General features: G+C 47.7%; 9 protein-coding genes across 9 annotated transcripts; 5 read left to right on the forward strand and 4 right to left on the reverse strand.

Moving 5' to 3' along the window:
- Positions 1 to 9: 9 nt before the first annotated feature.
- Positions 10 to 1,575, reverse strand: Pmar_PMAR007925 (hypothetical protein; the record flags this gene model as incomplete). Its single annotated transcript, XM_002776392.1, has 1 exon — positions 10 to 1,575. The coding sequence occupies one exon, from the start codon at positions 1,573 to 1,575 to the stop codon at positions 10 to 12; it is 1,566 nt and encodes a 521-aa protein (XP_002776438.1).
- A 427-nt stretch (positions 1,576 to 2,002) lies between these two features.
- Positions 2,003 to 3,505, reverse strand: Pmar_PMAR007926 (hypothetical protein; the record flags this gene model as incomplete). The annotated part of the gene is made up of 8 exons (XM_002776393.1): positions 2,003 to 2,053; positions 2,486 to 2,586; positions 2,635 to 2,752; positions 2,812 to 2,890; positions 3,020 to 3,075; positions 3,127 to 3,216; positions 3,277 to 3,321; positions 3,425 to 3,505. 8 exons carry the CDS (start codon positions 3,503 to 3,505, stop codon positions 2,003 to 2,005), a joined length of 621 nt encoding a protein of 206 aa, XP_002776439.1.
- Positions 3,506 to 5,916: 2,411 nt separating this feature from the next.
- Positions 5,917 to 7,320, forward strand: Pmar_PMAR007927 (Major intracellular serine protease precursor, putative; the record flags this gene model as incomplete). The annotated part of the gene is made up of 1 exon (XM_002776394.1): positions 5,917 to 7,320. The coding sequence occupies one exon, from the start codon at positions 5,917 to 5,919 to the stop codon at positions 7,318 to 7,320; it is 1,404 nt and encodes a 467-aa protein (XP_002776440.1).
- A 2,135-nt stretch (positions 7,321 to 9,455) lies between these two features.
- Positions 9,456 to 9,684, reverse strand: Pmar_PMAR007928 (hypothetical protein; the record flags this gene model as incomplete). Its single annotated transcript, XM_002776395.1, has 2 exons — positions 9,456 to 9,473; positions 9,541 to 9,684. 2 exons carry the CDS (start codon positions 9,682 to 9,684, stop codon positions 9,456 to 9,458), a joined length of 162 nt encoding a protein of 53 aa, XP_002776441.1.
- A 1,278-nt stretch (positions 9,685 to 10,962) lies between these two features.
- Positions 10,963 to 12,833, reverse strand: Pmar_PMAR007929 (conserved hypothetical protein). Its single transcript, XM_002776396.1, has 11 exons — positions 12,696 to 12,833; positions 12,578 to 12,645; positions 12,447 to 12,532; positions 12,316 to 12,400; positions 12,146 to 12,270; positions 11,936 to 12,092; positions 11,770 to 11,883; positions 11,635 to 11,723; positions 11,496 to 11,579; positions 11,226 to 11,448; positions 10,963 to 11,176 (listed from the first exon to the last, which is right to left on the reverse strand). The coding sequence occupies exons 1-11, from the start codon at positions 12,817 to 12,819 to the stop codon at positions 11,114 to 11,116; spliced, it is 1,218 nt and encodes a 405-aa protein (XP_002776442.1). The 5' UTR covers positions 12,820 to 12,833; the 3' UTR covers positions 10,963 to 11,113.
- A 459-nt stretch (positions 12,834 to 13,292) lies between these two features.
- Pmar_PMAR007930 (phosphatase, putative) lies at positions 13,293 to 15,267 on the forward strand. Its single transcript, XM_002776397.1, has 2 exons — positions 13,293 to 13,681; positions 14,033 to 15,267. Exons 1-2 carry the CDS (start codon positions 13,325 to 13,327, stop codon positions 15,071 to 15,073), a joined length of 1,398 nt encoding a protein of 465 aa, XP_002776443.1. The 5' UTR covers positions 13,293 to 13,324; the 3' UTR covers positions 15,074 to 15,267.
- Positions 15,268 to 15,715: 448 nt separating this feature from the next.
- Pmar_PMAR007931 (conserved hypothetical protein) lies at positions 15,716 to 17,526 on the forward strand (the record flags this gene model as incomplete). Its single annotated transcript, XM_002776398.1, has 6 exons — positions 15,716 to 16,519; positions 16,632 to 16,712; positions 16,760 to 16,863; positions 16,949 to 17,032; positions 17,083 to 17,244; positions 17,353 to 17,526. Exons 1-6 carry the CDS (start codon positions 16,423 to 16,425, stop codon positions 17,524 to 17,526), a joined length of 702 nt encoding a protein of 233 aa, XP_002776444.1. The 5' UTR covers positions 15,716 to 16,422.
- Positions 17,527 to 17,644: 118 nt separating this feature from the next.
- Positions 17,645 to 19,298, forward strand: Pmar_PMAR007932 (hypothetical protein; the record flags this gene model as incomplete). The annotated part of the gene is made up of 5 exons (XM_002776399.1): positions 17,645 to 17,926; positions 18,325 to 18,406; positions 18,582 to 18,688; positions 18,773 to 18,985; positions 19,045 to 19,298. The coding sequence occupies exons 1-5, from the start codon at positions 17,671 to 17,673 to the stop codon at positions 19,296 to 19,298; spliced, it is 912 nt and encodes a 303-aa protein (XP_002776445.1). The 5' UTR covers positions 17,645 to 17,670.
- Positions 19,299 to 21,127: 1,829 nt separating this feature from the next.
- Positions 21,128 to 22,543, forward strand: Pmar_PMAR007933 (hypothetical protein; the record flags this gene model as incomplete). Its single annotated transcript, XM_002776400.1, has 1 exon — positions 21,128 to 22,543. The coding sequence occupies one exon, from the start codon at positions 21,128 to 21,130 to the stop codon at positions 22,541 to 22,543; it is 1,416 nt and encodes a 471-aa protein (XP_002776446.1).
- Between the last annotated feature and the right edge of the window lie 386 nt (positions 22,544 to 22,929).

Consider the following 22,929-nt stretch of genomic DNA (forward strand, 5'->3'; position numbering starts at 1 on the left):
GGAGGTCTCCTACTGGTGGCCTCCACTCCCCCCGCCGTTTTTTGGCTGACGAGGGCCATGACGAGAGTTCCGCTTGTAGTTGGTGTCAAACTCCTTGACTACACCAAACCTCGTCTTATCATTGAAGTACTCCGAGACACAGTTGAGAGCACGAGCCTTATCACCAAATGAGAGGAGGCAGTAGGGTTTACCCCCTTTGGAGGTCAGGAACTTCAGCTCTGTCGCTTCGGAGAACCCTGCCGTCGACGGTGTAGCACCTTTCACACCATCGCCCATAACAAGCAAGACGTACGGCTGAGATTTCGCCCAAGATACCGCTTCTGCATGAGCTGCTTTCTGTTGGTTGTTAGCTGTGGAACTCCGCTGATCAGACGTATGCCACAGTTTATCTCTCACATCAGAAGCGTTGCTGTTCTGGTTGTTGGGGGTAGAAGACTTAGGCTTCTTAGACTCAGTGGTGAAGTTGTGAGCATAGCAGAGCTCTGTGAGTAATCCCAATATGGTACTTGTACCTACCCCACCGTCTAGAGGGAGCTTACGCTGCCATTCCCAGTTGCGTCTCTCCGGATAGCTTTGGCGCGCTACCGCCGTGACCTCTTTGATGAGTTCGGTCATGATGTTGTTCGGTAGAGGCCGGAGAGCCAGATCGACAAAGTGAGCTGTGACATCAATAGGCTCAGTTGAATCGTCGCTCGTAGCTCTGCGATCGCCGACCTCAGGGGGTGTATTGCGGAGACTGATTAGATGTAGTGAGCGTAGATCACGAACTTGATCAACAAATCTGTTTACACCAGAAGGACCGGAGAAAGTCAGCTGGGTTGCTCGCCTAAGCACCTCCTTCCTCATTTCCACTGGGCTACAGTACTTCTCGACGAGCGCTTTTTTGACCTTCTGCCAATCATAACCAATGCTAGGTAAGTCAATGAGACGAGTAGCTTCACTCAACAGGGTACTGTGGGGAGCCAATGTCTCCAGTAGCTTCTCTATCAGAGGAACCCTCAGTGTTGGGTGCGGTTGGAACTCGTCCTTACCATTAGCAGTAGGCACCAACTCTCCGAATCCTGCAGAAAGGAATAGGCTCTCCAATCTGCGATATTGCAGGGGCAAGAGATAGATATCTTTGAGAGTCCGCGATGTGACATTGAACTTGACCACATCTCCTAAGGACGGCACTCTCGAACCAGACTTGGTTGTTATTGATGTGGTGGTAGTAGAAGGAGCGACACGTTGAAATGCGTCCGTGATAGTGCTCACCAGCAACTCCATCTGATCAGATGGATTGTTAGAAAGGCCTTCAACTGGAGCTTGGGTTTCAGACAATAACTTGTTGATCTTGGCCGTGCATCTATCCACAAGATCGACGTAGGCCGCAACCTCCTCCTCGAGAGCGGCTTCAGTTACAGCCAATTGTTCTCGCTGTTCATCGTCGACAGAGAGAATGTCAGTAGAGCTTAGCTGCTCTTGCACGGCCACAAGCTCCTTGAGACGTATAGTACGCTGCCGTCGACATGTAGACCTCAGTTTTGCCAGACCAGACCTCGTGTTGCAGGTATCGATGTCAACAGCTGTTACCATGTTAGATCTTTTGATGATATCCCAAATCAAAAGAACGCAGAGCCACCCAGATAGTATAGAAGCAAGTATACGATAACCTCGGTAGCTCAGAGAGGTAGAAGAGCCACGAGTAGAGGGACGGGACAAGGATCGCCGAGAGGCGAATGACAGCTTGAGAGACCACAAAACTCAGATACTAATAACTGAGAGAGGAATCTTCTGCCGTTTCACTGGCAACCGTTTCCTCACAACTCGGGCGAATCTTCCAAGTGGGCAGATATACTGAATGGAAATGCAATATGTTGAATATACTTGAATATATGGAATGTAGAATAATCAATTATCTTAGTCGTCATCATCCGATTCCACAGGCCAGCGCTGCCTGCGCTCTGTCGCTAGTCAGTTCGCCAACTGTTGAGTCTCGGATCTGTTACAATACGTGGTGTTACTACTGCTCATAGTAGTTTGGCATAGTCTGGTTAAGCCTATTGGCATCAAACTTTGAATCAACAACAACGACAAAAACAACAAAAACAACAATAACAGCAACGAAAATAACAGTAATAATAACAACAAACAGCAACGAAAACAACAACAACAACGAAAACAACAACAACGAAAACAACAACAACGAAAACAACAACGACGAAAACAACAACAACAACAACAACAACAACAACAACGATAATAACAATAACAACAACCCCCAAATCATTAGCTGACTGTCGATGGCCATTCGAGGGAATATGAAATCCATAAATACGTGATATCACGACCCCAGCGTGCATGAAGATATAGAGTCTATAGACTCGATTTTAGTATAGACGAGTTCTTCAGGAGAGCTCCCTTGTATGTGACAGCTCAAGTCTAAGGTATGGGCATTCTTTGACTCCGTACCAGCAGAACTCCCACGTTATCAGTCAGACCTCACCTCAAAACGCTGTGCAAAGTCATCGATCAGTTTCCTCCGGCCTGCGATAGTGGATTCAATGATCTCCAATACTTCATCAATCCACTCAACGCTTTTAGACCCTACAGGATCTCAATTCCCGACTTCTAAACTAATTTTGAAAGGAGCACTCATTATCGCCTCCCCCGCGTGATCCGTCTCTTCAAATTCCATCACACATAGTAAAGCCGAAATTTCGTGATCCTGCTTTCCCATACAAGCCTTGAGATCCTCCGACACGAGCTGCACCTGGGAAGAAGAAACGAAGCGCACAACTCGTGGACAGATCGAAGCATCCGTTGAATTACTTCAGCAGCGCATTCGTCCGCTACGACAGCAAAGAACTCCTTGTAATGTTCCAAAGCTTTGTCGTGATGAGCCTTCCGCCTAAGCAACACAAGGGTTGGCTGTCAAATCACTCATGCCAAGTCGATATGTCAGAAAGCGTTATGGAGAAGAAACAAAATGCCCCCATTAGTGAGCTCAGGTCATGATGGATGGATTGCTCTTGCGTACCTTGCAGTGAACTCTTCACGTCTTTTCATCCGCTTATTATAAGCTTCTATTGTTTCCTGAACCAAGGCAACCCGTATGCATCCACCCTCGCATCGCCGACCCCGTACGTCAGTCGGGATGGGCGAATCCACCAGACCTTTGACCATCTGTCTCTCCTCCTGAATTTCGAGTAAATGCTCGGAAGAGAGCTTGTCGGTCTGAAGACAAGGCATTGCTCTGAGCATAATATGCGCTAAAAGCATCTATTCTCGTGCTACTCTTTTCGCTTCATCGACCCTCTGTTGTTGCAGACGAGAGAATTCCTGACAATCGGAGCAGTTGAGGATTACGCCTTATCAAGGCGTAAGGCAATAGATCCATTGCACGCTGTTATCAGAGGGATCAAGGGCAAAGGCCAAAGGTCACCTTGATGTCTTGTCCGGTCTTGAATCCCCTAGTCGGGTTCACCGATTGCTTTTGTCTATGACCGTTCGGCGAGCCAGTCATAATGGGAGTAGATGAAAACATTTCCAAGATTCCATCGAGAGACGAACTGGGTTCAGAGTCTTGAGTGCTAAGCGGTATAGGATAGAACCACACAAAAACATAGTCTATACTTTTTTGATGAGTAGTACCCCATAAAATGACCAGCAGCACTTGAGAACAACACATGGCACAGTACAGCAATTTGGAAAGTAAACAACGGTCTCAGGAGCATCTTTCGCCGCCAATCGAGAGTTCTCATCCGATAAACCAAGCCGAATTCCATGTACCTGGATCCTGTGTGGATATATTCGACCCAATTTTCACAGCTCCTCTGTTGGGACGTCGCCAATCTACCAGGTGGTGGAATATCACGGTGCTCCTGACGCGGCATCTGGTACAGCACGAAAGCTTTTAGACGTGACTCGAGCATTTTCTGCATCCACGCCATTGGATTAATCTGTACTTGGTCGGAAAAGCATTCTCTTAAAGAGATCAGCCTTGTCCCCATTATGCGGACCCCATAGAAATCACAAGTCGACGTGGAGATAGAGTGAGAGTGACGACATAGATAGTCAGGAATATAATTGCGAAAGATCCGTCGTTGAGTGAAGGGGAGCGGCATTAAAAGTGACCCGAGTGAGTCCCCGCATTCACCACCAACAGACAAATGAACTTAAACCATTATCATGCACCGAAGGATAACATCATCATAGTTATGTGGGCTCGACTCATACCCCATCGTCCCCTAAGGCGTCAACTGGCAATCACACCGCGCATGGGCTCAAACCGATCTGTTGTGGCCGCCCTATAGATAGGGCAAGAAGACAGAGATACTCGGTCTGGTTTCTGAACTAGTTCTGAACTAGCGCCTCTAGTTCAACGCGAACTAGAGGCTGCCGATAGACCTCTAATTCTGACTAATTCTAAACTGACACCGTTGGTGAGGGACACAACCCTCGGATCGTCCGATTGCTAGAGCCGATTCCGATTGATCGGGACAGCTACGCCATCGAAGATATGCCTGAGTACAATCGTTTCTTGCGGGCGGTGCAGCTATGCCATCCCAAGGTAAGACTTAGTAGAGTCAATTACTCCGCGCGGGGCAGCTATGCCACTCCAAGATATGCTTCAGCACGACAAATTTCTCTGGTCGGGGCAGATATGCCACCCCTCGGGGTGGCATCGGGATATGCCCTCCCACGGTATGGTGCATTTGACATCCCTAGCACAATCATTCGCTGAAGCGCAAGGCAAAACGATATCATTTGTCGGCGATATTGATCGCAGATCTCCAGAGAATGCAGAAATCTACTTCGCTGCCACCAGCGTCAACTCCACTTGAGGGCAGAGAATCTCTGCCAGAGATGCCGGCAAAGGATTCACAACGGGACCCGTTGTGCCTTAACATGCTTGAACGGGTGTTGAGGCTGACATGCATGTCACGGGGACACTTTGGATAGATGGCCGTGCATGCAGGGTACGTTCGGTGGAGCATGGGGCTAGAAGGGACACGGCCACAGAGAAGTTCTGATTTCATCAGATTCAGGAATTCATTGAGCCCGCATACCGTCAGTGGTGAGAAGGTTCACTTTCGTATCAGTTGGGATCAGCATTCATTCTTGTGCTACAGCCCTCCTTATGTTCCTTTTCTTAACCATTACTCTGTCTGGTAGACAGTGTGTATCTCTTCGTGAACCAGTCCTTAAGGATTTCGTGAACCGTAATTAAAGAGATTTATCTAGATGGCTGCTGAGGGAGTTGTAGAGCACCCGTGATACAGGAACCAGCCCGTTATTGAAGCTGAAAAACAGAATGGATCGGTATAGACCAATATATGGGGATAAGGGGTCAACGATCAGCGATGGATCGACATGATGCGTACGCATATACATTGGCGCGCCGAAGCGTGTCGGCTTTACTCTAACAACTCTAACAATGGCAGAAGTTCTGCCGCAGAACAGCGTTACTCGCGAAGCTCACGTCAAGCTACGGGGCGAGCGGTAAAAGGTAGAAGCTAAAGCCAGGAAAAAGACTTGTATGAGTCATGTATCGGGGAGTGGCGATTGGAAGAATCAGGAAGGACAAGATAGGAGTATTCAGGCTATATCTCTGATCGCGAGTGGTGAAGATCATTCGGAGCAAATCCTGCTCTGCTAGAACTTTGGAGATACGAGTTGACGATGGCACGGAGTGTAATTCGCCAATTGTATGGAAGTAATTGACGATATGCACAACCAGAAGGAAGACAAAATGCAAAGGGGCTTCGGTACATGCGTGCGAGTACAGCGGCAGCTGCAGGACCGGCCACAATTCCTCGTATAACTGAGTTGATCATTACTCCCTAATGTTCACCTTTTGCTTAAGGTTTCCTTCGATTGAGCGCTGGAGAGACTAATCCTTAACCCAAAAGAGCAGTCTCGTTTCTTCTGCAGATGTTCAACAGCCTCATGCCTAAGCGCTTGGCCTTCTTGTGGGCTTTCTTCGCCGGTACTATCGCCTTCGGTGAGAGCACTACTAATCGCACACTGCTGAGGGTATCCCATCGTGGAGTCCCACTCGACATTCGTCATGTATCAAGAATTATGACACAGACTCTCGCGGCCTCAGGTGGATTGGTGGAATCTCTCAGTCAAGACGACCATGATTGTGAACGATGCTTCGCACGAGATGATATGGTCTATGACTTGAAGGCGATAGGCATACAAATTGTGGACTCCAGATGCCCGGTTGGTCACAGCCAAATTTTAAACTACTTGAGGAGAGCTAAAAATATGCTGAGCATCGACTTCGATTGCGAGCCCGACTCGAGGGTCACACTGCATCCGATCCTCGCGGCGGACATGGCAACTTGCACTGGTGGCAATTCTGTTCTCGGCACAAACGACCCCGGCTCATCCTGTCAGCCTAACCTCGAGGTTATCCATTTAGCGGCTGCCTGGGAAGCGGCTCGCTCAGCCGGACGGAAGCTGGAGGATGTCGTGTTGGCCATCAGCGACACTGGTGTTGACATGACTCATCCTGACCTGGTTAATCAATTCTGGAGGAACCCAGCTGACAACTCCATCGGTTACAACTTCATAACCAACAGTATTGATGTGACTGATAGACACAGCCACGGTACTCACTGTGCTGGCAACTCTGCCGCTCAGACTGATAATAACATTGGCATTGCAGGAGTGGCCAATATCAATGGATCAGTACCCAATGTGAAGCTGATGATACTCAAGATGCTTGATGACACAGGAAACGGCTTTATGAGTGACGCAGCGAGGGCCATCAACTTCGCCGTCGAAAACGGGGCAGCATTCTCCTCTCACTCCTACAGGTGGTATACCGACAGTGAAATAATGAGGGCCGCATTCACGAACGCCGCTGCTGCTGGGCATATGGCTGTGACTGCAGCTGGAAATGAGAGGGTCAATTTGGCTATTCATCCAACCTTTCCATGCACTTATGCGAACGAAATACCATCAATGCTCTGTGTGGCGGCCAGTACCTCTGACCCCACCGAGGTCGTCATTATGGCCCCTTTCTCGAATGCTGGTTTTGCAACAAAGATTGCCGCACCCGGTATTGATGTTTATTCAACTTTACCGGGCGGGTCCTATGGTTATATGAGTGGTACATCGATGTCAACTCCTACGACCGCCGGTGTAGCGGCTTTGCTGGGTACGCTCGGTCTAGAGAGCCAAGAAATAACGGACATTCTTATCAAGTCTCGGACCGATGGTTTACCAAATTGGCTTGAGGTATCTGATATCGGGGTGATCGATGCCTCCAAAGCAGTCCAAGCAGCTCTGGGCTCGCCGGCTACTCGCTTGAGAAAGAACATCTAGTCTTCGAACAGATGAGTGGCTGCCGAGGATTTCTGATATGTGTTAAAAAAACCAATCACTTTTCCGTTCTGCAAGTCCACTTTTTTGAACATTGCGTCACTTCGTTGATCGGTCTTTCTATCTTGACACGTCGACTTCAGGTCTCTCTCCTACCATGATTGTCCCTAAATCCATCACTATTGTATTCGGTTTGCTCCTACTGTGTTTCCCATACGGTACAAGTCGAGTATATTGTGGTGTAAAGACTCGGTCTTTAGCTCCGAATATGATTCGCAACCGTGTTGGTCCAGCTCGCCTGGAGCTCCCCGCATCATATTTAAGTCTACTACATCTGTGTCACGAGCGTCTGGTACTTCCCTCTATTCGCGAGCGTGAGAAATAGAGTTATGGCCCTCGCCCTCTGTAGTCACGGTCCGTGACTCACGGATGTAACGCCGTTGCAGACCGAGCAGGTTTTGTCTTTTCCCATCTGATTTCGTTAATGATTACTTCATCGATATTTTGTTGGGTTGTGAGAGTTCCTCTAAACAGCGCCAATCCTAACCTCGGATTCCGAGGTCTCCTAGCAGTAGCCTCCTCGGAAGCGACTTGCAAACCAATTGAGAAGAACTAATTGCTCTCACAACCTCTGAACAAGAATGAACTTACTGTTATTAATAATGAGACATGAATGTAAGCACATTCATTTCCTTCACTCTGGCACTGTTTACAACGATCCCACCGAGGCTGTGAGAAAGCGACAGCATTCGGATCTGACAAATCATGACAAATACTTCATGTATCACGAGACTAGGAGGCGCACTGACACAGGGAAATTCTGATCCGATCAGATTCAGCAATTCACTGAGCACGCATGCCATTGGTGGTAAGGAGTTTCAGCTCCGTATCAGTTCAGGTCAGCATTCATTTTTGTGCTACGCGCTGTAGCACAAGGATGAATGCTCTAATCGGTCTCTCCACGTTGACACGTCGACTTGGGATCTTTCTTTGACCATGAACATCGAAGTCGATCATTATACTATTCGGCCTGTTCCTACTGTGTGAGCTGATTATCTCCACCATGGACTCAGAAGGTGGGATGCAAATGAAGTTCACAGCCGCAGGCCGAGGCGAAACTGATCATGCGGAAAGTTCAAGGAGACACAAACGAGAGCTATAGGAAGTCACAACGGCAACACACGGGATACAAATGTTGGCCGGTCCATGAACCAACCATACCGGTCTCCGAGAATCGTTCGCGGTGGGCGACAAGAAACCCTTACCTTGCCTACTACGAAAACACCATTGATAGAGAGCCTCTAAGCTGTATGGTGAGATCCTAGGCCCTGTTTCTGGCTTTACAGGAGATAACAAGAACCTTTCGCTCAGCGTAGTAGCATGACTGAAATGACGCAAAAAGAGGGTGTCATCGATAGGGACATCTGACACAATCAATGTCCGCGCATCTCGCTGATGGTTTAAAGTACGGCTAAGCCCTCAGCAAAAATGGGAACATTTATAACTCTCATCATAAGTGTCTGCAGCTCCTCATCGAGTGGGAGGAAGCTTGTGTTACTGAGCGACGGTAAATGGTCATGGCCCCTCTAAACGGGTGTAGCTTGAGACGCGTGTGCACTGCACACGCGTGCACATTCCAACTGGTGAGTGGGAAGTAGTAACAATCTCCCTTATATAGGTAAAACAGGGCACTCTCAGAAGTTACAGAATAAATATCAGCAAATTGGTAATACTTCTCAACTTGAGATCATAAATAACAACTTTGGACAACCGTGATATAAGTTGACGTCACAAAGGACAGTACATGCAAGTTCTAGTTAATGAGCATTAGTAAAGTTATCCGTCGCTTCAAGAATGAATTCAAAAAGGTTCTTCATGTTACGACAACAATTCCCCGCTTGCCACATTGCAGACTCTCCCGCTTTATTCGGTTTGCTAGCCGACACTCCGCGTTCAATCAAGTACCTCAAAACCAATAGAGGAGAGCAAGGACGCGAAGACTTACTCTATCATAAGTTTTTGCTGCTGTACCGGGCCCATTCCTTTTTTCGAGCGAGGACGAACGCAGTAATGCAAGGCCGTATTTCCGAGGTTATCACACTGTAAAGCTTCCGCATGGTGCTCCTCTATGAGCTTCTTTAGGTGATCACGTGAACCTGCGAACTAAGCTCGAATGCACACCACAAGGTCTGCCGTACCATATCGTGCACACAACAGTACGACCGTTCGCCCATAGGGATCTTGAATGTTGATATCAGCGCCCTCGCCGAGTGCTTGTTCCACCGCTACCGCTGGATAGACCCGCTTATAGAAAGCTCTCTGGATGAGGTCTCGTAGAGCATGTGAACTGTTCGACACTCGCGCCATCAAGGGAACGTAAATAATGGGACGAGGTGAATCTTCAAGGCACTTTGATATTTTCACAGTGCATCCCAGTATCTATCACCAGACCCAATACCACATAGATGCTTGCTATAGAAACATCTATGGGCATAGGGGGAAGAACGCGCCGGGCCGAGTCGACGTCAACTATGAGAGTCGCTAGGTAAAATCCTACCAAGCGACCCCCTAGGGATGAAGACACTCCTAGGAGCCTCTCCTCCCCGGCTAATCGACTCGCATCACAAGGTCTCTTTTACTCGTACTCATAAGCCTTACTTTCTCGATGAGCTCTCGAGCCACGGCTGAGTGAGTACTGCCACGAGCCGCCAGGTGAAGTGGTGTCTCTCCGAACTTGCTAGGGGACAGAGCCTCGGCATTTGCCTTGATGAGAGAGTCCACCATGTTGACGATCTGAAGCCTCACAGATGTTTTATCCGGCTCAGCATCAGCTCTAATGCTAACAACCCGTTAAAGCTGTTCAGACTGAAGCATGCTTGAATTCACGCTTATGTTCAGACTAGACGTCAGGGTGAGACAGCTCGTTATGCCAAGCTCACTATCACACTGTTGACCGAGAAAAACAAGCACTAAAGAGACTTCCCATCGTATATTGTTAATACACTACTACAATGAGCTCTTCAAGTGAGCACGATTTCGAGCGATCAACTACCTGTCGAGGGAGAGGTTCTTCTTTCCGCCTCGCAATATAATGCATAACACTGAATCCATTTCGATCCCGTATTGCTGTATCACCACCCATCACCAAGCACTGCATCACCTAAGGTAGAGTTAATATGCATGTATTGACACTTCGACTCACTTGGGCTTCTGTTCCCCATCGCCCGACACCCATCAAAGGTGTCCTTCCAAACGAGTCTTGATAGTTTACGGTTTCCGCTGTTAGTACCCTCATTAATCTGCTCTATTTCCTCCTCACCGAATGCATTCACAATCCGCTCACTTTTCTAATCTGTCAACGCCGTGTTCCACATTGTGACTGTCATGCACAGCCACGACCAGGGCTTCTGGGCTGTTCTCGGTCTTCTTTTCCCTCACCCTGTATTCACGAGAAGCAAAAACCTTCGCCACATATACATCACCACCCGAGATTGATGCACGCAACGCTTCACAACAAGGCGCATAAAGTTGTGATTGTTCTCATAAGGAGGAGTCGACTACTACTACCATCCTCGCCGCACTAATCATTGACTACACCACACAATGGTTGCTGAATATTACTTGGAAATCTTCAAGTATCACTAGACACCAATCCCTCTATGCTGCGCTGCACCATCATAATGATAATGAGGAGCTACGCAGTGATGAACAAAAGTCTAGGGTAGCATAACTATCCCTATGGAATCGAGGATGGCGAATGATCATCCTCATCAGCTGCTGCCACTACAAGCCATCTTTACACGCGAGGAGCGAAGATAGGAACAATTTCCTCAACATGCTCCTTCTTCTTGAGGACAATCTAAACACAAGGAAAGTGGCTCGGCTATACTAGCAACGAATAAACCTACCATATTGGCCATCCACTCAATGTTCTTCATCTCTTGAATACGCAGCTTCACCCAAGCGTAGATGATACCATAGTGATACTGTTGCTCGAAAGAGTTCTCGAACATGCGTACCGACTCCACGTACAAGAGATCCTCAATAGACTTGTAGCGACCCTGATTGGTCTTGTCGACATTCGAGTCGTGCTCATAGAACTGCTTGCACTGATCATACAGCTGAGCATACCTACAACGCAAACTCCTTTTCAACTAAATCGACCTCGCTCAACCTACTTGAGGTAGGGCTCTAAAGCAGCGCGAACAGCAGTGTCAGAGGTAGCCTTCATGAGCTTGTCAGTTCCCTCAGGATACAAGTAACTGCGACGAGGTAGAGGACATTTCAACCATTAAGGCAAATGATGACGCAACTTACCCGAAATTGGGATATAGGGCGTTACGCTCATCCAAGTTCTGAGCAGTGCCAAGGGGCGAATTCAAGGCATTAAGAGTGACCATTAAAACCTACAATGAGACCAGCAATACCCAATAGCATAGCCAGTCGTCTTACTCTGTAATCAGCTTCGGTCCTCAGGATGTGACCCATGACCTCCGCAGTATTGCTGTTCTCACTACCGTCCATGCAGAAACGGTAGAAACTCTCCATCCAGCACTTCTTCAAGAACTGATCAGATACGCAATAAAAACCATAGTAGCTCTACCAGCCATGTAAGTACATTTCTAAGGATCTCAAGGTCGGTCTCAGTGAGGACGTTATGGACCTCACCGTGTTGAACAACAGCAGTAGCGCCGCTCGGACCGCTTTGAGCACCAGAGCCCTGACCCTCAGTGTGAGTGTGAACTTGTTTGGAGTTGAGGAACTCTTCGAAGTAACTGACAAGAGGACCGATGAACCGCACCCTATGAATTGTATTTGTATTGCATACGGTCCAAGAGGAGTATCAATGAGGATGGTACGGTAGAGGTCTTCATAACCGTGGGTGAAGTCCATGCCGGGGATAGTCTTCATTTCCTCAAAGTAGCCAAGGGGATCGCATCGGGCAAGAAGATCCTGAATGATGGTATAGAGTGGTTGGGAAGGTAGTAGCTCCTCTACCTTAGGATTCTTGTTGTTTATGGTACCCTGAATGAGCATCACCACGTTGTCGATCATAGCTTCTTGACGGACATAATCCATGAACCTGGAGTCGATAATAAATACAACCAAGTGGAATTCTAGTTTTCTACTTAGCCATCTCGCCAACCGACTGAGCTCTGACGTAGTCGAACTCCTCAGCGAGGCGCTCATGGCACTTGCGCAAAATCGTGGAAGCCTGCAAGTCGAAAAATGAATCAAAAACAACATCAGCGTAGCTCACCTGTAGAGGACTAGGCTCATCCTGGAGGAAAGTGCCATAGTCTGTATCTTCGAGAGCTGTTCGGAGATCTGACGATATAGCAAATGTACTTCCATCGAGTGCGGAGAGCAAATCTTACCCTCCAAATTTTCTCCATTAGCAATACGACGATAATCGTCAGCTGTGAGAAAGCCGGAACGGAGACCTCTTACGAGACCCTCTCCGAGACCATCATCGATGTTGAAGTAAACGAGATCAGCCATGGGAAATATAGCAGTACCAGGACAACTACAAAACCAACAATCTAGTACAGTCACCAATTCTTCGCGCTGCGGTCAAAGATATTGCGTACCGATTTGCTCAAGTTTCTCACTCGCACGCTTAAAATAGCGCTGCAGACAAGTTCATAGAAAAACACGCAAACGATGATACCAACATGGAGTAGATCGCGCTTTTGGCGCACTAACGACACCATGTTGTACTATGGACATGATGACGGCTATGCTCTAGCCAATACAATGGAGATCGGAGTAGAGACCCAGCGGCGAACCGGAGGCGCTGCTCAGCGTTGGCTGAGCTCATCTTGCTATCTCGAAAAAGTGTCCTTTGGAACATTGTGCAGTAGCGCGCGCCATTGTAATCGATCCTTTTTGCTCAGCACGTGGCAACGCATTGAGTTCAAGGTTCGTCTCGTGAACTTCAGTGGTTGCTTATTTGAGTACACTCTCTTCCTTGGAAGGTTTGTGGTGTTTTCCTACATTTTACGCAATGGGTGGGTTACTGTCTCACCCCGTTACCGCCGTCCATCTACAACGACGTGCCAACGACAAGTTCCAATGCGGTGTCGCAACTCTACAGGGTTGGAGGATCTCTCATGAAGATGCGCACTGCATAGACTTGGACTGGGGTTCAACTCATGAAGAAGGCTTCTTTGCTGTACTCGATGGTCATACTGGTGATGACGCTGCCGAGTTCGGATCAAAGGAGTTACCTAAGCAGCTAGACGAGTCGGCTGGAGATCCCGAGGACCGCACTGTACAAGGCGTACAGGCCGGTTTCTTAGCCACTGATCAGGCGCTGAGAGAGACTCATTCTGAGGCCGGCGCTGTTGTTGTGGCTTCCATTGTAGGACTAAGGGGATCTCTATTGTGATCGTAGTTCTATACAGTAGAAGGATCGTAGTACTGTGTAACGCAGTGTATAGATGTAAATGCTTCCTGCAGTGTAAAAGGTTTTAACAAGAGTGAAGTACAATGAATGCGTCCATCGATGATTCACTTCCGCTTAGCTCGAAGTAGAATTTTTGTAGAATTTCTCAGTCTATAAATCTGCGTTTGGCAGCTGTTTGAACATGAAATCAGAGTGTTATAATTGGGTAACCATCATAATGTTGACGCTAGTCAGCTTGTCATTGGCTTTGACCGCATACATGATTGAATTTGTGTAGGAAAGCTCTTTATCGTAGACTGTGCTCAGGTGACGCCTCTTGGCAACGGAAAATACAAGGTTCGCCTCATGAACGCTGGTGATTCCCGCGCATTGGTATTCTCGGGTAAGAACGTTGACATGACTAAGTTGGAGAATGCCCAAGAGGACGTAACGAAGCAGCTATGCAATGATGATAGCACTGAGGCTAGCGGTGATAAGGGTATATTCGGTGGAGGGGACATGCTGGGCTCAAAGAAGAATCTAGCGTCTCTCACTGACGCTGACGTCGGAATTTTGTTGGCCACTAAGGACCATAAGCCTGATGATCCCGAGGAAAAGGCTCGGATTGAAGAAGCTGGTGGTTTTGTGAGCACAGACGAACCACCTCGGCTTTGTGGTGTGTTGGCCCTATCCAGAGGCCTTGGCGACTTCGCGTATAAAGACGACGCGGATCTTCCAGCTGATAAGCAAAAGTGCATTGCTGTGCCTGATGTTAGTGAAGTTATCGTTGAAGCTGGCGACTGGGTAGTATTGGCTTGTGATGGTGTGTTTGACGTTATGTCCAACGAGGATGTCGCGCGAGAAGTTATGGTACGAGCTCATGCTGGGGAGGATCTGGCTGAGGTTGCCGCTGAAATATTACAACGTTGTCTCAACCTACTGGATTCCAAGGACAATATGACTTGTATGATTATTAGAGTCGGCACGACTGAGCGTGGTCTGGAGACTGAAGTCCCAGAAGAACAACAAGAGGAACTCCAGCTTGGTGGCTATTCAGACCTCCATACATTGGCTCCGGGAATGGCAGAGAAGTATCAGACTTTCTTCAGGAAGGCTGGATTCAGTAAAAATCCCGCAGCCTGCAATACGTGTTCAAAAGTGTATCGGCATATGGCGCAATGTCCGTGTAAAAACGCCGTATATTGCGGAGTGACCTGTCAGAAGAAAGGCTGGAAGGATCATAAGAAGGTTTGTAAGGCAGTGAAGGGCAACGTGAATAGTGTAACTCCCACAGCTGTGAATGATTCGGCTGTTCAGAGTGGCGGTCGTAAAGGTCATAATCATAGTGGCCATATCAAGAGACGTTGAGTCCAGCATGACTGCTGTCGTTTGGTGGTGAAGGGTCGCGGTAATTACTTTTATGTAGTCTCCTGTACATATTACTTTCTACCGTGTGCTCGGTGAGTTCACTCATCATCTTGGCGAGTTTTGTTGGTTAAGTTGCTTTGGTGATGATAATAGTTGTTGTAGTGAACTACCGCTTGCACAATACACTGTAGATGATTAATTTCTAGTCTTGTGTGTGAAGTTTTAATATTACTTGGGGAAAGGATTTGTGATGGTTGTGGATGTATGGGCTCAGCCTGCTGATAGTGCCTTGCGGCACTTAGTACCAGAAGCCGTCAAACTCTTCGAGAGATCGCATTCCCCGATGGTCCAATGGTAGGGCTACTGAAACTGGTCGCTGAGTTTTTTGTCACTGCGCCACGAAATTGCCGTCCTTAGGGGAGACACTCCTTTGACGCCTACAAGGCTGTTGGGGATGCTAGACGAGGCCGGCATCGATCAGGTGAGTTGGTAACAGTACTGGAAGAGGTCGTGGCATAGCCGCCCCATCTAGAGAATTTGGTCTCACTGAGGCATATCTTGGTATGGCATAGCCGCCCCATCGGAAGACATTGGTCGTTCTGAGGCATATCTTGGTATGGCATAGCCGCCTCATCGGAAGACATTGGTCGTTCTGAGGCATATCTTGGTATGGCATAGCCGCCCCATCGGAAGACATTGGTCGTTCTGAGGCATATCTTGGTATGGCATAGCCGCCTCATCGGAAGACATTGGTCGTTCTGAGGCATATCTCGGTATGGCATAGCTGCCCCGTGTGAATATTCCGATCTTACTGCAGCAAACATGAAAAAGTGCGGTCATCCTTTACGCTTTGACCCGTCGACTGATGATAGTGATGTAGTCTCTTGTACTATGTTCAGTACTGACCCTACTACTACTACTTATTATTATAGTAGGATACTATAGTAATACTCTATAGCGTTATCAGCTTTATAGTGCTGTAGTAATACTAACTAAACGATTCCGGAGTAGTACTACTACTCTCAAATGGTTTACTTTCTATACCAGTATGACATCAGTACTAGTACTATGTATACCACTTTTTGTAGTAGTATCACAGCACTATGAAGCTTGAAATTAGCACTATTTTAGAACTGTAAAGCACTAATAATGGTAAGCTACTACGCTGAAGTCGATGACGGAGGGAGTTCGTGATTAACTTGAGTATTGTAGTATTTCAACGAGAATATCATATTGCTAACTCCATTACTCTTGGTGAGATCAGCTCAAATCCTGATGAATAACAGCGATAAATTATCGCCGATAATGTTAACGAGTGGTCGGCTTGTCTCGGAGGGCTGTCTTGTTAGATGCTTTTATCCGCTTGGGTGAGGCCTGGGGGCATTGAAGCTGTGAGTAATAGCAGAGTGCTCAGCTTTACGAAGGCAGCATCTGATAGATTCTTCGGTACGTCCCTATCATCACGGTCGTGTTAGTAGATTCTGAGACGTTATGTGCTGATCACCAACAGAGATTTTGCGATATCGGTCGCTGCTGCGGGGACGGTCTCATGTTGTAGGCCTCGCTGCAGTCGACTTGGACCGGCCTGTTCAAGCAGCTAGGGCTATCGAAAAAGCGGTCAAAGAGGATGGCTTTGTCGGTAAGTCGCTCCTCTTGAGGTGCATTGTTATTGGTACCGATTCACAGGTGTTCGTATAATGCCATGGCTTTGGGATAGACCGCCGACCCACGAGACTTACTATCCTATTTACTTGAAGTGCGTCGAACTAGGAGTTCCCCTGTGTACACAGGTAGTGGCGAATACGCGGGTTCGATCCTCACATTAGACGTTTCTAATATAGTGGTTACACCCTGATGTCTTACTGGTTGTATCAGGTTGGTCATACAGGTCCAGCACGGCCCAGCGACACTGGTAGGCCGATACCATACATCGATAGAGTCGCTCTCCACTTCCCCGAGGTGGTAAAGATCCCGGGTTCGAATCTCATCGGCGACATCTTTTTTGGCAGCTACGTATTGTTTGTGGACATATTGGACATCCGTGGTTGAATGAGATGATGTCAGTGATGTGGAAACATGATAATATCTATCTTGACACGAGCGCATACCTCCCCAAGATGTATGGCAAAGATCTTCTAGCCTATATGTGTTCTAAGTCTGGTTCCAAGAAGGTGAGTGGTTGAAGTAATTTGTCTCGAACATTCATGCTTGATGCCCACAAGTCACAGATTGTCGCACTAATTGTAAATCACTACAGTGACATATTCCCCTCATGTTAGGTTATGTTTGGCACCAACTTCCCTCAGCTTGATTTAAAGAAGTGTATGCAGCAGGTGCACGAGCTAGGCTTACCGTCAGAGATCAAGGATCGTTTCCTAACCACCAACGCTCAGAGGGTCTTCAATTTGCCGCAACGCAGATTGGCAGAGGACAGAGGACAGAGCAAGTTGTGATTATTATGTCATGTGTATGTTCATTCGCCATTTTCAATGGCGGAGCGAAGCGTGGATTACTTTTTCTCGTGATCAGCGGCGTATTCTTATGAGGGGATGAGTGGACTGATGATGTTGTAGATCTGTTCATCTAACGCAGCTCTAATGTCCGGCGCCCCGGATCCCACACAGGGTCTCGGCGCCCTGTCTTCGGCGGCACAAGCAGATGTGACGTCGCCTCCTCCGTCTACTAGTGGACCTTCCTCGGCCGCTGCTATCGCTGCTGCAGCTGTGCTACTCCAGCAGCAACAACAACAACAGTCCAGCTATGCTCAAGGTGGGTTGACATCATCACCAGGTGGCGATGGGAAGAATGGCAGTGAAGAGGATGCTAGAGCGATGGATGAGGCTTTCATGAGATGTGAGGGGCTGGGGCTCTTCTATTGCGAACTTACTGGATTCGAGGAAACTGTTGGGCTCCTGTATATGTGGATATGCTATCGTTCAATGAATGAGCCTTGTGCTATTGAATATAAGCATGCACTTATTTCCAGAGTATCCATGACTTACTACTGGATAATGCCTAGCATACAGAACAGTATTGTATACATCTAAGGGTTTTGATTCGAGGGTTGCTCATAAGTAGTTTTCCGTCTTCAATTCTGGTGTCACTTTCGGGTTGGGAATACACGACTGCTAGTCACTCTCGATTCGGGTTAACTCATTGGGATTGGCATTGGTTTGGAATTCCTATATCTGAAGTAGCATTGACTGTCCCGCTCGGTTGAAGGCTCTTGTCCACCATTGACATCCTCTCAGCCCTTACTGTTACACCCGTGCCTCCCGGTGACTACACTGAAGAGGAGAATATCTTTTTGGTGGATCAGATGACAAAACATCGGTAGAGGAAAGAGGGCGGCGGTATCGTGCTCGCTTCGACTTAGTCGAATATCGTTGAATACTCCATTGATAGGGTACTCAGTCACAGTGAGCCGATGGGGTTTTCAGCCCTGTTGACGACGACGCTGCTATTGCTGGCTTTTGGAAAAGATTCGAGTTTTGGTGACTTTCTTCAGTGCCCAACTGAGAGGGAAATTCGAGGGTATGGTGAGGACTCGCAACAAGATCTATCAGATGATAGCAGCTGCGATGAACAGAAGATTTCCAAATGCTCAACCTAAAAGTGAGGCCGCCAGGGATCGAACCCGGGTGCATCTATTCATCTCGCTCATCGGTGTTGAATTAATCCAGCTTGATCTCTCCACAGGTACACTTGAAATCAAACGTCGAATAACCTGTTTGGTCGAACGTGTTCGTCGTGGTGGAGGGGACAAGTATCCGCCAGACCACTGGCACAATGTTCTCACTCGGGAGTACCTGAATTGGCATCCAACCTCAGTGCCGTCAAGTATTGACGGCAGTCCGGCTCGGGGGCGGACCTCGACCAGCCGAAGGAGAAGGAGCTCCCGTACGACTCGTGGTGGGTTATGATGGGGCAGTGGCGCTCGCCCAGATGATCGATTTTGCTGGCGTTTTTAGATTACAACTATGATTCGGAATCGACGTCTTCGGCAGAGCATGTATTGGACGGGTCTTGGGTGGACGGCAGAGGTCATGTCTCGCTCGAGAAGTTGCTCGATAAGAAATCTGAGTTGGAGATAGCCCTAAAGCAGGCGGAATTGGTGAAGGTGAGGCTTGAGAGAGAACTGTTGGCGATGGACACGAAGGACGCCTTGGCTGGGGTGCCTCCCGGTGCCGCAGCTGATGACTGTGGTGACGCGGCAGCTACTTAGGTGTCACCCTCGGCTCGTTGCATCTGTTTTGAACTCTATCCTGTGGTTGAGTTGAGTGTTCAGGGTCGATCTCATCTTCTTTTTTGAGGTGACCACCAGATGGGTAAAATTGTCAATGGTTGTTCGTTTGGTTTTTGTTATGTTGTGAAGGGCACATGTTAAAAATTATGATCGATCACGTTTTCTTCCGGGGAATGTTGAGAGGACAGCAGTGTAGTTTTTACACTCTAGTCGAGCTATGCACTTCACAGTGTTGGAGGAATATACGTTTGGTTTCCTCAGCTGAGCTCAGGGGTTTCCTCACTGAGGAGCGTACTCGTTTCGCTGGCGAATTCGAAAGATCACCGTTTCTCGAGGACGTCATATAAGAATGCGTGTAGAAGTGCACAGAAACCAGCAAGACTCTCCCAAAATTTCCTCAGAATTTTCACAACACATGTACTGGTGCCTCAGAACCCGCAGGGCTGATGGCTGTTCTTGCCACAGACCCGATTCTAAACGCAACAGGCAGGTGGGGAAGGCGGAAATCTTGTCTGCGCTCGACTGCTCCTCGAGATCCCTGTGCATGCGTATTGATCCGGGAAGCGATATCTCTGGCACTCAGACGGTAAACAGCACTGTGGGGCGCAAACTGAAGGTATGTGGCTATGTCGACTAACAATGTGAGGGAGGCCATTGTACAATAGAGTCGTTATTAACGCGCCTTATCGCGGACAATACATATGTGGGGGAGTTTATCATACATACACTCTAATGATCAAAGATTAGAGCATATTTGATTGAGTCTGAACAACCAGACTTGTACACCTTGTTGAGAATGGATAGAACGTATAAAGTTGTCTGGGCGTCATGCGTTGTGAAGAAGCCATATTGAAATTAGTAGTTCAATCGTAGTTCCTATCAACCGTATTATTTTCTGCTACTGCAGCAGTTTGAGCCATCCACAAATGCTAATTAGATTTTCACGGTTGTTCCTTATTCCTCATGTACTTGCGTGCTTGGCGAATATTCTCGCTCGCCCCTAATTGTACCGAGTGAAACGGTTATTAGGCTGTGGAGGTCGTGTATAAAGTATGTCATAGGGTGTTGGGATAAACAATGCTGATCTACACTCAAGAGCTGTAATCGAGGGATTTGGTAATTCATCTTACTTGGTTATGTTGTTGCCAACAACTTGTTGGTTAGCACACATCCCTACTATCGCAAGGTCTGTGAAGTGTAGATCTCTCTCCACTGATGCGAATGCTATGCATGAGATACTGATATACTTAGTTTAGTTTATGTACTATGTACGACGGCATTGTTCCCTGTGGACGCTTCTGGGATTGGTCTCTGTATACTCCAGCAGAATTTGCTGCTACTTATCATCGGGGTTTATCCCGATGGGAAAACTCGAAATTTATCTGCTGTCGTGGTGAACATGAATGGTGGAAATTCATCGTTTCTATTAGTATCAGATTTGTGTCTATGAGCAGCTTCCCTCATGAGGTCCCCACTCTTGTGTTGTTTCATATTCAGCAGCTGATTCTTCTTACGACTGAGCTTCGGGTTCATCAATAAGCTCTGTGCAGTGTTGGAATGTATATTCTCTTTCCTCAACCGAGTTCAGAAGTTTCCTCACCTGTTTACATTCGAATTCGGATAGACATTTACGGAAATGAAAGAAATTTCTTCAATTTTCCTCAGCATTTTCACAAATGCCATTTACACATGTAGTTGACCATGTACATATTTCCCCACACCGGCTCTGTGTTAATCGGCTGTGTGTTTCTGTTGTCGCTGAGACCTGGCGGAATCTGATCCTTGTGGGAGTTAGTTTTGTTTTGTCAATGTTTTCGGGACGGTGTCTGAGGACGCCATGTTATGTATGTCCTCTGACGACTCTGTGTCTTCTTGCATCTCTACCGTTGCTCGGTGCTCAACAATTGTTTACGGAATCTGGCTCGAAAATATTGGAGTTATCCGACACGGAATTCCACCGATTTGTGGCAACCGGTTGCAGTAAGCTGGTTCTCTTGTACGCACATTGGTGCGGTCATTGTGTCCAGTTTTCTCCCAAATATAAGGCTCTCGCAGAGGCCCTTGGGAACGATGCCTTCGATGAGGAAGGGCAGTCGAGGTTAGCTGCTGTTGACTGCCCGACCTATCCGGCTCTGTGTCGATCTTTGCATGTGCAGGGGTTTCCGACCTTGAAACACTTCAAGAACGGTACTGAAGTATCAACCTATGATCTTGCGGAAGATCTTGAGGGCTTCGCTCGCGGGAGTCTTGGCCTGTCTCCTGTGGTTGCGGTTCCCACTGATCAGTCTGCCTATCAGACCAAGTCGCCTTTACCCGAAGTTGACGAGTATAACTCAGTCGTGATGATGATGCACGGTGAGAGTATCTTCTCGAGGGAAGCCGGAGTCACTGCTGCGATGAGGCTCTTTGATGGCCGGCTTGCATTTGCTAATCTCTTGGAGACTGTGGTTCCGTTAAGTGGCAAAGGAACACTTTTTAGTGAGAAAATACGAGTATTGAGAGAAGAAATTTTGCCGGTGGTCACGGCTTCATATCCTGACCCAGCCTTTCGGCGAGTGAGTAAACGCATGCTTGACCTCATTAACACGTCGGCTGATGTTGACGAAGGAATTTGGCGTAGTGCACTTGACTTGCTCTTCTCGAAGGATTTACGATTGTACCCGGACAAGCACTGGAAACACTGCAGGAATCTCAACTGTGGCCTTTGGCAGTTCCTGCATGGTCTGACGCTGGGTGATTACGGAGCCGATCAAAGTGGTGGTGGATTTATGGCAACAGTTAGTGGTGGTAGAACGAACAGTGCTGTTATGGCCTGTATTAGAGCCATCGTCGCTGAGTTCTTCCAATGTGACCGCTGTCGAAAGCACTTCATTGAGGGCTATGACAAGTGTGTTGCTGGAAGGTGTGATATGGTCAACCCTGATAGAAAGCATACCGCGTTGTGGCTCTGGCGTTTCCATAATATGGTCAATGATAGGACTTCACGAGAGAAGGGCATCACAGGGAAGGACACGACGTGGCCTACTAAGGATGAATGCCCACAGTGCAGAACTGTCGGGGCTTTTGATGAAAATCAGGTGTACATTTTTCTGAGGGAATCTTACTTCGTCGGTGGCTCAGAACAGCAGGAAACTGCTGGAAACTTGCAGAGCAATTACGTCGAGGTGAGCTCCTACCGTAGACGTTCGAATGACTTACTCTATTCGGACTTGTTTGGGGAGTAATTAGCAGTATTGGAATATATCTATATGGTGATATGTGATATAAAACTATATGGTTTGTTCCCCTTAGCTGGGCTCAGGAGTTTTCTCGCTAATTATAGGAGTTCTCATACGAATTCGGGTAGGAGTGTTTAGGAATAAAAAATCCCTTGAAATTGTTTGATATTGTCATCGCCACGTGCATATTTTCCCAGATAGTTAGCATTGGCTGTAGGCTCAGGTATTCCCAGCTTCTGGTGTAGTGGCGTGCCTGGTACTATCAGTGATGATATGTGTTTGTTTGGTGATGAACAGGAGGAGAGCCCTCTTCCTGAAGTGGGGAGGCGTTTTTCACCGTCATTCATGAGACCTTCATTTATGGCACGCGCTGAATAATTTTGCTAAGAAGG

This window comes from Perkinsus marinus, assembly GCF_000006405.1.
Source record: "Perkinsus marinus ATCC 50983 genomic scaffold scf_1104296953538, whole genome shotgun sequence".
Classification (NCBI taxonomy): Eukaryota; Perkinsozoa; order Perkinsida; family Perkinsidae; genus Perkinsus; species Perkinsus marinus.

Coding starts and splice junctions, on each gene's coding strand:
- Pmar_PMAR007929 (XM_002776396.1), bottom strand. CDS start 12,819: ATGGCTGATCTCGTTTACTTCAACATCGATGATGGTCTCGGAGAGGGT. Junction 12,401..12,446: donor TCGGTTGGCGAGATGGCTAA/GTAGAAAACTAG, acceptor TATCGACTCCAG/GTTCATGGATTATGTCCGTC. Junction 11,449..11,495: donor GCTTTAGAGCCCTACCTCAA/GTAGGTTGAGCG, acceptor TTTGCGTTGTAG/GTATGCTCAGCTGTATGATC.
- Pmar_PMAR007930 (XM_002776397.1), top strand. CDS start 13,325: ATGGGTGGGTTACTGTCTCACCCCGTTACCGCCGTCCATCTACAACGA. Junction 13,682..14,032: donor CTGTTGTTGTGGCTTCCATT/GTAGGACTAAGG, acceptor GACTGTGCTCAG/GTGACGCCTCTTGGCAACGG.